Here is a 17,980-nt window from a genome sequence, read left to right on the forward strand (position 1 = left end):
GGGACACAGGGACACAGCGACGGACGGGACACAGCGACGGACGGGACACAGCGATGGACGGGACACAGGGACACAGCGACGGACGGGACACAGCGACGGACGGGACACAGCGACGGACAGGCCCAGGGACGGACTGGACACAGGGACGGACTGGACACAGGGACGGACGGGACACAGGAATGGACACAGGGATGGACGGGACACAGGGATGGACACAGGGATGGACGGGACACAGGGATGGACACAGGGATGGACGGGACACAGGGATGGACACAGGGACGGACTGGACACAGGAATGGACACAGGGATGGACACAGGGATGGACGGGACACAGGGATGGACACAGGGATGGACGGGCCACAGGGATGGACACAGGGATGGACGGGACACAGTAATGGACACAGGGACGGACTGGACACAGGAATGGACACAGGGATGGACACAGGGATGGACGGGACACAGGGATGGACACAGGGATGGACGGGACACAGGGATGGACACAGGGACGGACTGGACACAGGAATGGACACAGGGATGGACACAGGGATGGACGGGACACAGGGATGGACACAGGGATGGACAGGACACAGGGATGGACACAGGGATGGACGGGACACAGGAATGGACACAGGGATGGACGGGACACAGGAATGGACACAGGGATGGACGGGACACAGGGATGGACACAGGGATGGACGGGACACAGGGATGGACACAGGGATGGACGGGACACAGGGATGGACACAGGGATGGACGGGACACAGGGATATCTCACCCTCGGCTTATACACGAGTCAATAAGTTTCCCAGTTTTTTTTGTGGTAAATTGGGGGCCTCGGCTTATATTCGGGTCGGCCTATACTCGAGTATATACGGTACATTTATGACAAAATTCGATTTTATTGGATTTCTTTTAAAATAGAAAGAAGAAAATATTGTTTTTTTTTTTCCAAATGTACGCTCTTTTTTCACTTATATCGAAAAAAAAAAAGAGTCGTGAATAAATACCACCAAAATAAAGCTCTATTTGTGCAAACAAAATGATAAAAATTTAATTTGGGTGCAGCGTAGCACGACCGCGCAATTGTCATTGAAAGTGCGAGAGCGATGAAAGCTGAAAATTGGGCTGGGAAGGAAGGGGGGCGAAAGTGCCCCCCCCTGGTATTGTAGTTCATGTCGTGACTTATCAAATGTTCTTGTTGTAGGCTTTGCACAAATAGGAGCAACTATACCCCTTTTTCTAGCAATCTATTTTGGAGTTTGCCAGCCTCTTCCCTGAAGAGGACATCATTGGAACAATTTCTTCGTAGATATTGTACCATATGGGATAGAGTTATTTATTTTATTTTTTTACGGGGTTGGATGGAAACTGTCCTTGCGGAACAGAGTCCTGCAAAATGTATCTTCTAGGTTACACATCACCTGAACATCTAGAAATGTAATGATTTTATGGTCATGGGCCGTGGTAAATTTGAGATTATTATCATTTGTGTAGATGTGAAGGAGGTATCTCACACACACACACAAAATACATAAAATGCACGAGGGAACTCCATACTAGACCAACAATCTGGGTGCTGTGGAATTTTTTGAATGTTTGATCACCAACATTTGCAAAAGCGTCGACATTTCACCTAAGATCCTATTGTGATTTTACTTTGATGTCCCATGCATATGGACTTACCATCACATTGTTATCACTTGCCGACACTTCATCTTTGTGGACTGACCATTTTGTCACATTGTGTCATTTGTTTGATTTCTCATCCCTGTGGACTTATCACTTTTTATTATATTGCGATTCTTTTTGATATTTTCAACATGGATTGAATACACTGCAAGTGCACTTGGAAGTGCAGTCGCTGTAGATCCGAGGGGGGGGGGGACATGTGAGGAAAATAAAAAAAACAGCATTTTAGCTTGCACATGATTGGATGATAAAATCAGAAGAGCTTCCACTCATTTCAGATCTACTCCTTAGCCCTTGTACACACGGTCGGACATTCAGACGGAAAATGGCCGATCGGACCGTGTTGTCAGATAATCCGACCGTGTGTGGGCTCCATCGGATTGTTTCCGTCGGAATATCCGACCAAAAAATTTTTAGAGCTGGGCTATAAAATATTCCGACAGCATGATCCGATCAGACTTTGTCCGATCGTTTGTAGAGAATTCCGATCGGACAAAGTGCCACGCATGCTCAGATCAAATTCCTAGACCAAAGCTATTGGCTACTAGCCTGAACGTAGTCCTGTCGTAACGAAATAATGTCATCACGTTACGAACGATCGGATTTTCTGACAACTTTGTCCGACCGTGTGTATGCAACACAAGTTTCGGACAAAATCCGTCAAAAAAAAAATCCGATGGATTTTGTTGTCGGAATGTCCGACCCGTGTGTACAAGGGCTTAGATTTACAGCAACTGCACTTCCAAGTGCACTTTCAGTGCAAAGTGCATTTGCCTTTCGTAAATAAACGCCCTATGTGTCTGTGTGTTCAAAAAAACCATCACATATATGTGCACTTTAGTCGGTATTTTACTTGTATGCACTTATTTTGCACCAGTTGTACGTTAATGTGTCTTTTTGCCTACATTTGTTTTTCTTTTTTTGTGCACAGGTTTGCGCTCCCATTTTGATTCATGTACTGTTTAGGAGTGCATATTCACTTTCCTGGAATCATCCCCAGGTTTTAGAAATTATAAGGGAACTCCTGGATTCCAGTTTCCCCCCTTCATTTGAATGAGTATGTGGTACATACAGTGATACCTCTACTCATTTACATTAAAAAGCATTGTAACCTTACACCCAAACATTTGAAAAGTCCTTCATAAAAATAAAAATCCCCAAAAATGGGCCTTGTTGTACATCCATCATCAATCATAATGCCTGCCGCTCTTTGGCCCACTGGAAAAGAAAAACAATGACTTGTTGGTGGCACGTGTAACCAGGGCTATTAGCCCTTGAACTCACGGTCGGACATTCTGACAACCAAATCCATCGGATTTTGTCCGACGGATCTTGTCCGAAACTGTTGCATACACACGGTCAGACAAAGTTGTCAGAAAATCCAATCGTTCAGAACGAGAATAATGTTATTTCGTTACGACGGGACTACGTTCAGGCTAGTAGCCAATAGCTTTGGTGTAGAAATTTGATCTGAGCATGCGTGGCACTTTGTCCGATCGGAATTCTCTACACATGATCGGAGTATGTCCGATCGGAGCATTTTGTCGGAAAATTTTACCAACAAGTTGGAAAACTTGGTCCGTCGGATACTCCTATGGAAACAGTCCGATGGAGACCACACACAGTCGGAATATCCAAGAAAACGGTCCAATCGGACACATTCCGTCGGAATCTCCGACCGTGTGTACAAGGGCTAACAGAACAATGCAATACAAAGAATTCCTGATCACAGTTAACCAGTCAGCACACAAAGTTTATATACAATAACAATTTGTGTTAAAAACAGAAATTTCCACATCTGGCCCCGGTCACAGTGGTTGCAAAAAACTGAAAATATGGGTTATTACCTCCACTGTGGACACAAAAACAATAAAAATGCATTTTGGGTGGGTAAGTAAACGTCTGTTTGTCTCTTTTAGGGTCGTAACTTGTGAACTCACATGGACAGAAGGGACGGTGTGGTTTCAAACATATTTGTATCTACATGCAACGCAGACTTCTGTTTTTAATCTGAAAAGCATATGCAGTTTTTAGTTATTAATTTTAGAATAGAAAGTCTAAAGTTTAATCATTTACTTTTATTTCAATATTATATGTACATTTTAGATTAGTTAGCATCATTTTGAAAATACTGCTGTATTCAGAACTGTATTCTTTAAGACATTAAAGTACTGGACTAACTTAGCTTAAACCTTACTGATCATTAAGTAAGTCCACCATTAGTAAAGCTTATAAAGCTCATTTTATTGTCCGACTTCTTAAATAACGTTTCTAAGAAATTATCTGCACAGTTCAATACAATATTGTAATGATCTGTGTTTGCATCTTCTGATTCAGAAGTTTTATCTGCTTTATTAGCATTAATCTTTTATGATGTGGTGTTGTTGCATCATGGATTTGAGTCTGTTAGCACAAGTGATTGTTTTGGTGTAATTGAATGTTTCTTGGGGATCAGACGTGACATGATATCATCAGGGTCAAGAGTTTCAGTCTGGAAATAAGCGGTGACATCTTCAGGGTCTAGTGTTCCAGCCTGGAGACCTGACATCACATCAATAGGGTGAAGTTTAGTTGTAGTTTGAGGATTAGAGGTGAAATCTTTAGGGTATAGAGCTCTAATCAGAGGAAACATCTTCAGAACCAAGTGTTACGATTTGGAGACCCAAAGTCACATTAATAAGGTCAAGACTAGTTCTGGTCTGGGGATCAGAGGTGATGCCTTAGAGCAAAGTGTTCCAGTCTGGAGACCAGAGGTGACATCTTTAGGGTGAAGAGTTCTAGTCAGGGGATCAGAGGTAACATCTTCGGGACCAAGTGTTCCAGTCTGGAGATCTGAGGTAACATCTTTAGGGTCAAAAGTTCCAGTCTGGATATCAGAGGTGACATCTTCTGGGCTAAGTGTTCCATTCTGGGCATCAGAGGGGACATCTTCAGGGTCAGGTGTTCCAGTCTGGTGATCAGAGGTGACATCTTCAGGGTCAGGTGTTCCAGTCTTGTGATCAGAGGTGACATCTTCAGGGTCAGGTGTTCCAGTCTGGTGATCAGAGGTGACATCTTCAGGGCTATGTGTTCCGAAAACATTTATTGTGATTTCTTAAAGTGTTATAGCAGACTTTTGGTTTTCAGCTCCTGATTTGTAGTGGTGTCTTCAATATACAGTTATTCTTAGAACAAATGTGGGTATTTCAGAACTAGTTATCAACGTTTCATGGCCTGGTGCTGAAGTTTTAATTGCAGCATTACTATCAATGTCCTCTAAAGTAGTAGGTTCTACATCCGCAGATAGAGTATATCCACTGTAAACAGAGTATTAGTCATGTATGTTCCTGTGATTATGGAGACATGTACAGAAACTGAGAGTGGAGTTTCTGAATTAGGGATGGTGGGGTCTCCTGTTGATGGAGATGTTTCTCAGGATGTTTTTTATAGCAGAATTTGTTTGCAGTGTTAAGAGTTACGTATTCCGGAGCTGAGCTTGTAGCTTGTGGGAAGGTTACAATACTTTCTGTAGTCTCCTCTGAATGAAGAGATGTATTCTTTGTGGTCAATGTAATCATTTATGTTGTCACTTTGTTAGGAGGGATTGTTTGCACTGGAAAGCATGAAGGGGATCCAAGACTTCTCATAGGGACTGTGGGAACTGTCTGCCCTTTTTTGATGCAGGATCTGTTCAGAGGGATTCCTGGGTGGTATAGTTTCCTGGAATTAGCGTTGATATGTTAGAACTGGTTACAGCTGGTAAATGTTCTAGGTTCTGTAACCTTGGTGCCATTGCCTGGAGTTGTGGTAACATGTGTGCTGCAATTGTGTCATTTGTTGGCATTGTGGTATTCTGTGTTGTATGTACAGAAGGGGTAGTGCCACTTTTATCTATCTTGTTTCCTAATGTTGGTTCCATTGGTTGTGTCTTTTGGATGATCAGTAGAGATTCCTGGATTTGTTGTGGTTGTGTTCGAAAGAGTAGTTGTGTTAGATGTTAGTGTTGTGATAATGTTTGTGATTTCATCAATAGCATAGCCTCCTGTTATTGTGTCATTACATGTTTTATATTCTGTAGAATACTTATTAGCATTGTGGCATTCTGTGTTTTTTTTTGTACAGAACAGAAGGTGGTACTTTTGTGTATATTGCTTCTTAATGTTGCATTGATGGTGTGAATAGTCAGTGGAGATTCCTGGGCTTGTTGTGGTCTTGGTTGTGTTGGGTTGTATTAGTTGTTAGTATTGTGATAATGTTTGTGGCTTTATCACTAGTGTAACCTCTTGTTATGGTGGCATTATCTGTAGTATAGTCTGTAATATAATTCCTTGGTGTTGTGGCATTCTGTGTTGTATGTATCAAAGGAGAGATGGTGCTCTCATTCATGCTGCTCCCCAATGTTGTAATGGTGGTCTCTTTTGCATAGTCAGTAGCGATTCCTAGACGTGTTGTGGTTCTGTTTGGATGAATTGTGTTAGATGTTAGTGCTGTGATAATGTTTGTGACTTCATCACTAGTGGAGCCACCTGTCATTGTGCCATTATATGTTGAATATTCTGGAGTATAATTATTTACTGTTGTTGTATTCTGTGTTGAGTGTACAGAAGGGGAGATCAAAATGCATCTATGTTGTTCCCCAATGTGGCACTGGTTGTCTCTTTTGGACAGTCAGTACAGATTCCTGAGCTGGTGTTTGTGTTTAAAAAGTAGTTATGTTAGTTTTATAGTGTTGTGATAATGTTTGTGATTTTATCGCTAGTGTATCCTCTTCGTTGTGCCATTATATATTGTATTCTCTGTAGTATAAGTTCTCGGCATTGTATGTACTGAAGGAGAGGTGGTATTTTCATTTATGCTGCTCCCTGATGTTGTATTGTTGGTGTCTTCTGGAAAGTCGCTGGAGATTACTGGGCTTGTTGTGGCTGTGTTTAGAAGAGTAGTTATGTTAGTTTCTAGTGTTGTGATAATGTTTGTGATTTTATCGCTAGTGTATCCTCTTCTTGTTGCGGCATTATATGTTGTATACTCTGTAGTATATTTGCTTGGCATTGTGGCATTCTATGTTGTATGGACAGATGTGGAGGTAGAACTTCCATTTATGTTATTTCCCAATGTTGTATTGGTGGTGTCTTCAGGGTAGTCGGTAGAGATTCCTGGGCTTGTTGTGGTCATGGTTGGAAGAGTAGTTATGTTAGTGGTTGGCGTTGTTGTGATATTATTTCTGGTGTAGCCTCCTGTGGCTGTGACATTATATGTTGTAAACTTTGTAGTATAAGTTCTTGGCATTGTATGTACTGAAGGAGAGGTGCTACCTTCATTTATGCTGCTCCCCAATGTTGCATTGGTGGTGTCTTCTGGATAGTCAGCAGAGATTCCTGGATGTGTTCTGGTTGTGTTTAGAAGAGTAGTTGTGTTAGTTGCTAGTGTTGTGATAATGTTTGTAACATTATAACTTATGTAGCTTCTTGTTGTTGTGGTTGTTGTGTTGCTTTGCATTGTGGCATTCTGTGTCGTATGTACAGAAGGAGAAGCGGTACCTCCATTTATGTTGTTCCCTAATGTTGGACTGGTAGTGTCTTTGGGATAGTCGGTAGAGATTCCTGAGTTTGCTGCAGTCATGGTTGGAAGAGTAGTTGTGTTAGTTTCTAGTGTTGTGATAATGTTTGTGACGTTATCGCTAGTGTAGCCTCTTGTTGTTGTGGCATTTTCTGTAGTATAGTTTGTAATATAATTGCTTGACATTGTGGCATTCTGTGTTACATGTACAGATGTGGAGGTGGAACTTTCATTTATATTATTCCCTAATGTTGTATTGGCGGTATCTCCAGGATAGTCAGTAGAGATTCTTGGGCTTTTTGTGGTCATGGTTAGAAGAGTAGATATGTTAGTTGTTAGCGTTGTAGTAATGTTTGCACCATTATCGATCGTGTAGCCTCTTGTTGTTGTATTATATGTTGTGTACTGTGTAATATAATTGCTTTGCGTTGTTCCATTCTGCGTGGTATGTACAGAAGGAGAGGTAGTACTTCCATGTATGTTGTTCCCTAATGTTGCACTGGTAGTGTCTTTTGGATAGTCTTTAGAGATTCCTGGACTGGTGGTTGTGTTTAGAAGAGTCGCTGTGTTAGTGATTAGTGCCGTGATAATGTTCGTGACATTATCACTAGTGTAGTCTCATGTTGCTGTGATATTATATGTTGTATACTCTGTATTATTATGTGGTATTGTAGCTACAGAAGGAGAGGTGGTACTCTCATTTATGCTGCTCCCCAATGTTCCATTGGTGGTGTCTTGTGGATAATCAGTAGATATTCCTGGGCTTGTTGTGGTGGTCGTGTCACATTATCATTCTTGGAGCCTCCTGTGGTTGTGACATTATATGTTGCATATTCTGTTGTATAATTATGTGGTTTTGTATCTTCAGAAGGAGAGGTGCTACTTTCATTTATGTGGCCCCCCAGTGGTGTAATGGTAGTGTCTTTGGATAGTCTGTAGAGATTCCTTGACTTGTAGTTGTGTTTAGATGAGAAGCTGTGTTAGTGGTTAGTGTTGTGATAATCTTTGTGACATTATCACTAGTGTAGCCTCCTGTGGTTGTGATATTATATGTTGTATACTCTGTAGTATAATTATTTGGTGTATCTGAAGAAGGAGAGATAGTACTTTCATGTATGCTGCTCCCCAATGTTGAATTGGTGGTGTTTTTTGGATAGTCAGTAGAGATTCCTGGACTTGTTGTGGTCATGGTTGGAAAAGTAGTTGTGTTAGCCGTTAGTGCTGTGGTAATGTTTGTAAAATTATTTGGGGTTGTATCTACATAAGGAGAGGTGGCACTTTCATTCACGCTGCTCCCCAATGTTGTATTGGTGGTGACTCCTAAATATTCAGTAGAGATTCCTGGACTTGTTGTGGTCATGGCTAAAAGAGTAGTTGTGTTAGTGGTTGATGTTGTGCTAATGTTTGTGACATTATCACTATAGCCCCCTGTGGTTGTAACATTATATGTTGTATTGGTGGTGTCTCCTGGATATTCAGTAAAGATTCCTGGACTTGTTGTGGTCATGGTTGGAAGAGTAGTTGTGTTAGCCGTTAGTGCTGTGGTAATGTTTGTAAAATTATATGTTGTATACTCTGTTGTATAATTATTTGGGGTTGTATCTACATAAGGAGAGGTGGCACTTTCATTCATGCTGCTCCCCAATGTTGTATTGGTGGTGACTCCTAAATATTCAGTAGAGATTCCTGGGCTTTTTGTGGTCATGGTTGGAAGAGTAGTTGTGTTAGCCGTTAGTGCTATGGTAATGTTTGTGACATTATATGTTGTATACTCTGTTGTATAATTATTTGGGGTTGTATCCACATAAGGAGGGGTGGTACTTTCATTCATGCTGCTCCCAATGTTGTATTGGTGGTGTCTCCTGGATAGTCAGTAGAGATTAATGGAATTGTTGTGGTCGTGGCTGGAAGAGCAGTTGTGTTAGTGGTTGGTGTTGTGCTAATGTTTGTAACATTATATGTTGTATTGGTGGTGTCTCCTGGATAGTCAGTAGAGATTCCTGGACTTGTTGTGGTCATGGTTGGAAGAGTAGTTGTGTTAGCTGTTAGTGCTGTGGTAATGTTTGTAAAATTATTTGGGGTTGTATCTACATAAGGAGAGGTGGTACTTTCATTCACGCTGCTCCCCAATGTTGTATTGGTGGTGACTCCTAAATATTCAGTAGAGATTCCTGGGCTTTTTGTGGTCATGGTTGGAAGAGTAGTTGTGTTAGCCGTTAGTGCTGTGATAATGCTTGTGATATTATCATTGGTGTAGCCTCCTGTGGTTGTGACATTAAATGTTATATATTCTGTAGTATAATTATTTGGTGTATATTCAGGAAAGGTTGTACTTTCATTTATGCTGCTCCCCAATGTTGCATTGGTGGTGTCTTTTGGATAGTCAGTAGAAATTCCTTTACTTGTTGTGGTCATGGTTGGAAGAGTATTTGTGTTAGCCGTTAGTGCTATGGTAATGTTTGTGACATTATATGTTGTAAACTCTGTTGTATAATTATTTGGGGTTGTGTGTACATATGGAGGGGTGGTACTTTCATTCATGCCACTCCCCAATGTTGTATTGGTGGTGACTCCTAAATATTCAGTAGAGATTCCTGGAATTGTTGTGGTCATGGCTGGAAGAGTAGTTGTGTTAGTGGTTGGTGTTGTGCTAATGTTTGTGACATTATCACTATAGCCTCCTGTGGTTGTGACATTATATGTTGTATTGGTGGTGTCTCCTGGATAGTCAGTAGAGATTCCTATGCTTGTTGTGGTCATGGTTGGAAGAGTAGTTGTGTTAGCCATTAGTGCTGTGGTAATGTTTGTGACATTATATGTTGTATACTCTGTTGTATAATTATTTGGGGTTGTATCCACATAAGGAGGGGTGGAACTTTCATTCATGCTGCTCCCCAATGTTGTATTGGAGGTGTCTCCTGGATAGTCAGTAGAGATTAATGGAATTGTTGTGGTCGTGGCTGGAAGAGTAGTTGTGTTAGCCGTTAGTGCTGTGGTAATGTTTGTGATATTATATGTTGTATACTCTGTTGTAAAATTATTTGGGGTTGTATCTACATAAGGAGAGGTGGCACTTTCATTCACGCTGCTCCCCAATGTTGCATTGGTGGTGTCTTTTGGAATGTCTGTAGAGATTCCTGGACTTGTTGTGGTCATGGTTGGAAGAGTAGTTGTGTTAGCCGTTAGTGTTGTGGTAATGTTTGTGAAATTATTTGGGGTTGTATCTACATAAGGAGAGGTGGCACTTTCATTCACGCTGCTCCCAGATGTTGTATTGGTGGTGACTCCTAAATATTCAGTAGAGATTCCTGGAATTGTTGTGGTCATGGCTGGAAGAGTAGTTGTGTTAGTGGTTGGTGTTGTGCTAATGTTTGTGACATTATCACTATAGCCTCCTGTGGTTGTGACATTATATGTTGTATTGGTGGTGTCTCCTGGATAGTCAGTAGAGATTCCTATGCTTGTTGTGGTCATGGTTGGAAGAGTAGTTGTGTTAGCCGTTAGTGCTGTGGTAATGTTTGTGACATTATATGTTGTATACTCTGTTGTAAAATGATTTGGGGTTGTATCTACATAAGGAGAGGTGACACTTTCATTCACGCTGCTCCCAGATGTTGTATTGATGGTGTCTTTTGCAATGTCAGTAGAGATTCCTGGAATTGTTGTGGTCATGGCTGGAAGAGTAGTTGTGTTAGTGGTTGGTGTAGTGCTAATGTTTGTGACATTATCACTATAGCCCCCTGTGGTTGTGACATTATATGTTGTATTGGTGGTGTCTCCTGGATAGTCAGTAGAGATTCCTGGGCTTGTTGTGGTCATGGTTGGAAGAGTAGTTGTGTTAGCCGTTAGTGCTGTGGTAATGTTTGTGACATTATATGTTGTATACTCTGTTGTATAATTATTTGGGGTTGTATCTACATAAGGAGGGGTGGTACTTTCATTCATGCTGCTCCCCAATGTTGTATTGGTGGTGTCTCCTGGATATTCAGTAGAGATTCCTGGAATTGTTGTGGTCATGGTTGGAAGAGTAGTTGTGTTAGCCGTTAGTGTTGTGGTAATGTTTGTAAAATTATTTGGGGTTGTATCTACATAAGGAGAGGTGGCACTTTCATTCACGCTGCTCCCCAATGTTGTTTTGGTTGAGATTCCTAAATATTCAGTAGAGATTCCCGGGCTTGTTGTGGTCATGGTTGGAAGAGTAGTTGTGTTAGCCGTTAGTGCTGTGGTAATGTTTGTGACATTATATGTTGTATACTCTGTTGTAAAATGATTTGGGGTTGTATCTACATAAGAAGAGATGGCACTTTCATTCACGCTGCTCCCAGATGTTGTATTGATGGTGTCTTTTGGAATGTCAGTAGAGATTCCTGGGCTTGTTGTGGTCATGGCTGGAAGAGTAGTTGTATTAGTGGTTGATGTTGTGCTAATGTTTGTGACATTATCACTATAGCCTCCTGGGGTTGTGACATTATAAGTTGTTGGTGTTGTATGTACTGAAGGGGAGGTGGTACTTTCATTAATGCTGCTCCCCAATGTTGTATTGGTGGTGTCTTCTGGATAGTGAGTAGTGGAGATTCCTGGGCTCATTGTGGTTAGAAGAGTAGTTGTGTTAGTTGTTAATGCTGTAGTAGTGTTTGTGACATAATCAGTAGTGTAACCTTTTGTCGTCGTTTCACGAGGTGTTGTATATTCTGTAGTATAAATACTTGGCGTTGTGGCATTTTGCGTTGTATATAAAGAAAGAGATGTCGTTTTGGTCATAATATTCCCCGAAGTTGCCATGGTGGTGTGATTTTCCGGGATGGCTGTGATGTTTTTTTCATTTTGTCGGTTTACTTCATTTACTCCCAGCCCCGTGATGAGGATCATAATATTGAAAATAACTAAGATAGTTATCCAATAGAAGTATTTCTGAAAGACATAAACAGCATTTGATGGATCTATTAAACATAGGTGATGGCATTGCTCATCATGTAATACTAAGCCCTTGTACCCACGGGTCGGACATTCCGACAACCAAATCCGTTGGATTTTGTCAGACGGATTTTGTCCAAAACTGTTGCATACACACAGTCGGACAAAGTTGTCAGAAAATTTGATTGTACATAACGTGATGACGTTATTTCGTTAGGACGGGACTACGTTTAGGCTAGTAGCCAATAGCTTTGATGTAGGAATTTGACCTGAGCATGCGTGGCACTTTGTCCGATCGGAATTCTCTACACATGATTGGACAAAGTCCGATCGGATCATGTTGTCGGAAAATTTTATAGCCCGGCTGGAAAACTTGGTCTGTCGGAAACAGTCCGATGGAGCCCACACACTGTCGGATTATCCGACAACACGGTCCTATCGGACATTGTCCATCGGAAATGTCCGACCGTGTGTACAAGGACAAAGAGACCATGCTAAGAGATAGAGACCAGCAAAATTGAGAACATTCACTGAAATTTTTGCAAAAAAATTGCAGAATTTTGGCAAATTCGAAAGTCGTAAGTCAATGGGGAAGTTTCAAATAACGTAATTTTGGTGGTTTTTAGGGATGTCACATCTGTTGCTCCATAGGGAGTGAATGGATGGTCCTGACTCTTGAAAAACGGATATATGGACCTGAATAGACAGCCCGTGTGAAAAGGAGCCTAAGCCCTTGTACACACGGTCGGAGATTTCGACAACCAAATCCGTCGGATTTTGCCCGTTGGATCTTGTCCGAAACTGTTGCATACACACGGTCGGACCAATTTGTCGAAAAATCCGATCATTCAGAACGTGATGACGTAATTTTGTTACGATGGGACTACGTTCAGGCTAGTAGCCAATAGCTTTGATATGGGAATTTGATCTGAGCATGCGTGGCACTTGGTCCGATCAAAATTCTCTACACATGACCGGAGTATGTCCGACCGGCCCAGTTGGTCGGAAAATATTTCCAACATGTTGGAAAATTGGGTCCGACGGATATTCCGACTGAATCAGTCCGATGCATACCACACACAGTCGGAATATCCGACAACACGGTCCGATAGGACACATTCTGACGGATTCTCCGACCGTGTGTACAAGGGCTTAGGGTTGACTTTGTTTATTAACAAAGCCACTGATCACTATGACACGGGACATATAAAGTATATATCTGGATTAGCCTAGACAAACCTCCAGCAGCTACACCCAGAGCTCATTCATTTAGTGGCAATGTCACTAAACCCACTAAATGACGGCTTCTTGCCCTCCGGCTTCTTTCGCATTGTCAACAAAATCAGTGGAGATTCCACGGAAGCGTTGACCATATATACTGTATGATCAATGACAGCAGCCCCTTTTCCAACAGGAGTATTGGTGGGAGAGGTTAGTCATAGCAGTGGTCATTGGGTCTGTGGGTCATTGGGGGGCTCATCGTAATAATGGATCGAAATCCCTCAACAACGTTATTGACGTTGGTCATTTTGAAGTTATTTGCAATTTTTTTTTAAGGCCGCGTACACACGGGCGGACTGTTCGCCCAACTTTGTCCGCTGAACAGTGTTTAAGCGGACAGTCCGCTCGTGTGTGGGCGTTCAGCGGACAGTTTCAGCAGACAGTTGGACGGACAAGGTTTTTCGGAAATTCCGAAAAACTGTCCGCTGAAACCTTGTTTGAGCGGACAGTCCGCCCGTGTGTAGGCTTGTTCGCTCAACTTTTGAAATGGGCGTACTTTTCCCGCACGGAAAAGTCCGCCCATTTCGAGCGCGTGTACAGGTAGGCGGGGCCCGCGAAGGAGACGTCGCGGGCACCGCCGCCTGGTATGGACTTAAAGGGACACCCAACGCCGAAAAAAATCGGCGTGGGGGTTCCCCCAAAGTCCACAACAGACCCTTGCCGAGCACGCTACCGGCCGGCCAGGAAAGGGGGGCGAGCGAGCGCGCCCCCCCCCTCCTGAGCCGTACCAGGCCGCGTGCCCTCAACATGGGGGGTGCCTTGGGGAAGGGGGGGCCGCGCGGCCCCCCCACCCCAAAGCACCTTGTCCCCATGTTGATGAGGACAAGGGCCTCTTCCCGACAACCCTGGCCGTTGGTTGTCGGGGTCTGCGGGCGGGGGGCTTATCGGAATCCGGGAGCCCCCTTTAAGAAGGGGGCCCCCGGATACCGGCCCCCCACCCTATGTGAATGAGTATGGGGTACAATGTACCCCTACCCATTCACCTGTGAAAAAAAGTACAAAAAAAAACACAACACAGAGATAAAATATTTTATTGCACAGCTCCGGGGGTCTTCCGTCTTCGGGGGTCTTCTCCGGACTCCTCCGCTATCTTCTTGTAGCTCTTTTAGTAGCGGAGGAGTCCGGCTTTCTTCCTCCCCGCCGCGGCCTCTTCTCCCGACTTCGGGGGTCTTGTCCCCCTCTTCGGTTCTTCTGCCGGGCCACCGCGCCTTCTTATAGCTCTTTTTGAGGCGGTGGCCCGGTCTTCTGTCGCCGCCGCCGTCCGTTCTTCTTGTTCTTCTTCTTCTTCTTCTTCTTCTTCTTCTTCTTCTTCTTCTTGTTCTTCTCCAGGAGATGTTGACACGTCGCTCTCTCCGGCCGGAATGCCAGAGCCGCTCTGTGCTCTCACTTATATAGTGCCAATGGGGCAGTGTCACATGGTATATGTCACATGGGTTGGTCACATGGTATATGTCACATGGTGACCCCGCCCCCTTACGATGTCATAGTCCCCATGTGACATATACCATGTGACCAACCCATGTGACATATACCATGTGACACTGCCCCATTGGCACTATATAAGTGAGAGCACAGAGCGGCTCTGGCATTCCGGCCGGAGAGAGCGACGTGTCAACATCTCCTGGAGAAGAACAAGAAGAAGAAGAAGAAGAAGAAGAAGAAGAAGAAGAAGAACAAGAAGAACGGACGGCGGCGGCGACAGAAGACCGGGCCACCGCCTCAAAAAGAGCTATAAGAAGGCGCGGTGGCCCGGCAGAAGAACCGAAGAGGGGGACAAGACCCCCGAAGTCGGGAGAAGAGGCCGCGGCGGGGAGGAAGAAAGCCGGACTCCTCCGCTACTAAAAGAGCTACAAGAAGATAGCGGAGGAGTCCGGAGAAGACCCCCGAAGACGGAAGACCCCCGGAGCTGTGCAATAAAATATTTTATCTCTGTGTTGTGGTTTTTTTTGTACTTTATTTCACAGGTGAATGGGTAGGGGTACATTGTACCCCATACTCATTCACATAGGGTGGGGGGCCGGTATCCGGGGGCCCCCTTCTTAAAGGGGGCTCCCGGATTCCGATAAGCCCCCCGCCCGCAGACCCCGACAACCAACGGCCAGGGTTGTCGGGAAGAGGCCCTTGTCCTCATCAACATGGGGACAAGGTGCTTTGGGGTGGGGGGGCCGCGCGGCCCCCCCTTCCCCAAGGCACCCCCCATGTTGAGGGCACGCGGCCTGGTACGGCTCAGGAGGGGGGGGCGCGCTCGCTCGCCCCCCTTTCCTGGCCGGCCGGGTAGCGTGCTCGGACAAGGGTCTGTTGTGGACTTTGGGGGAACCCCCACGCCGATTTTTTTCGGCGTTGGTTGTCCCTTTAAGTCCATACCAGGCGGCGGTGCCCGCGACGTCTCCTTCGCGGGCCCCGCCTACCTGTACACGCGCTCGAAATGGGCGGACTTGCCTCCGCCTTATGTGGGCGAGTCCGTTCATTTCAAAACTTGAGCGAACTGTTTGGCAAACAGTCCGCTCAAACAGTCCGCTCGTGTGTGGGCAAGTTTGCTCATGCAAATTTTGAGCGGACTGTTTGACAAACTGTTTGACAAACAAGGTTGGACGAACAGTCCGCCCGTGTGTACGCGGCCTAAGTGTAATGTGCCATAGAAGAGCTTCTTTGGGTTAGGATCACAAGCTTTCAGCCCCAGGGCGGCCAGGGAGCCCCTAATAAATGCTCATAATGCACACCTTTTGTGTATTTTTTTTCCACTTCTGTTGAAATGAATAGGGCCAAAAATGCCTCATTCTTCCTCCAAATTAATTCATGTATCTTAGTAAAATACTAAAGAATACATCGGGCAAATGCTCGGTATTGGCACAGATACCGATACTTACATAGTTACATAGTAAGTGAGGCTGAAAAAAGACACAACCTATGTGTGTGATTATATGTCAGTATCACATTGTATATCCCTGTATGTTGCAGTCGTTCAGGTGCTTATCTAATAGTTTCTTGAAACTATCGATGCCCCCCCGCTGAGGCCACCGCCTGTGGAAGGGAATTCCACATCCTTAGCCCTTGTACACACGGTCGGAGATTCCGACAACCAAATCCGTCGGATTTTGTCCGTCGGATCTTGTCCAAAACTGTTGCATACACACGGTCAGACAAAGTTGACGAAAAAATCTGATCTTTTAGAACGTGATGACGTCATTTCGTTACGACGGGACTATGTTCAGGCTAGTAGCCAATAGCTTTGATGTAGGAATTTGATCTGAGCATGCGTGGCACTTTGTCCGATCGGAATTCTCTACACATGATCGGAGTATGTCCGATCGGAGCATATTTCCAGCAAGTTGGAAAATTTGGTCCGACGGATATTCCGACGAAATCAGTCCGATGCAGACCACACACAGTCGGATTATCCGACAACACGGTCCGATAGGACACATTCCGACGGAATCTCCGACAGTGTGTACAAGGGCTTACAGTAGAGAACCCTCTACATAGTTTAAGGTTTAACCTCTTTTCTTCAAATTTTAATGAGTGGCCACGTGTCTTGTTAAACTCCTTTCCGCAAAAAAAGTTTTCTCCCTATTGTGGGGTCACCAGTACGGCATTTATAAACTGAAGTCATATCCCCTCTCAAGCGTCTCTTCTCCAGAGAGAATAAGTTCAGCACTCGCAACCTTTCCTCGTAACTAATAACAAAGATAAAAAGACAATTCTCCGGCTCTACAAGACTCTGGTCCGGCCGCACCTGGAGTATACTGTCCAGTTCTGGGCACCAGTCCTCAGGAAGGATGTGCTGGAAATGGAGAGAGTAGAAAGAAGGGAAACAAAGCTGATAAAGGGTCTGGAGGATATTAGTTATGAGGAAAGGTTGTGAGCTCTGAATTTATTCTCTCTGGAGAAGAGACGCTTGAGAGGGGATATGATTTCAATATATAAATACCGGACTGGTGACCCAACAATATATAAATACCGGACTGGTGACCCCACAATATATAAATACCGGACTGGTGACCCCACAATATATAAATACCGGACTGGTGACCCCACAATATACAAATACCGGACTGGTGACCCCACAATATACAAATACCGGACTGGCGACCCCACAATATACAAATACTGGACTGGTAACCCCACGATAGGGAAAAAACTTTTTTGCAAAAGGGAGTTTAACAAGACACGTGGCCATTCACTAAAATTAGAAGAAAAGAGGTTTAACCTTAATCTATGTAGAAGGTCCTTTACTGTAAGAGCAGCAAGGATGTGGAATTCCCTTCCACAGGCGGTGGTCTCAGCGGGGGGTATTGATAGTTTCAAGAAACTATTAGATAATCACCTGAACAACTGCAACATACAGAGATATACAATGTAATACTGACATGTAATCACACACATGGGTTGGACTTGTTGGACTTGTGTCTTTTTTCAACCTTACCTACTATGTAACTATGTAACTTTGATGAATTGACGCAGCATATTTTAGATGGATTTTTAGAAGAAGTATTATTTATTAGTTGTGATGTATTATTATATATTGTATATCTCTTTTTATTGTAGTGCTGTCTAGACATTT

General features: G+C 43.8%; 1 protein-coding gene across 1 annotated transcript in view; it reads right to left on the bottom strand.

The window, feature by feature from the left end:
• Positions 1-3,142: 3,142 nt before the first annotated feature.
• Positions 3,143-17,980, bottom strand: part of LOC144000394 (uncharacterized) — a 30,575-nt gene continuing 15,737 nt past the window's right edge. The window contains exon 5 of the mRNA XM_077494203.1: positions 3,143-12,135. Coding sequence (XP_077350329.1) covers positions 9,052-12,135 — 3,084 coding nt within the window. The 3' untranslated portion in view covers positions 3,143-9,051. The remainder of the gene's footprint in view (positions 12,136-17,980) is intronic.

This window comes from Lithobates pipiens, unplaced genomic scaffold (assembly GCF_037356315.1).
Source record: "Lithobates pipiens isolate NorthernLeopardFrog02 unplaced genomic scaffold, aLitPip1_a1.2 Scaffold_22, whole genome shotgun sequence".
Classification (NCBI taxonomy): Eukaryota; Metazoa; Chordata; class Amphibia; order Anura; family Ranidae; genus Lithobates; species Lithobates pipiens.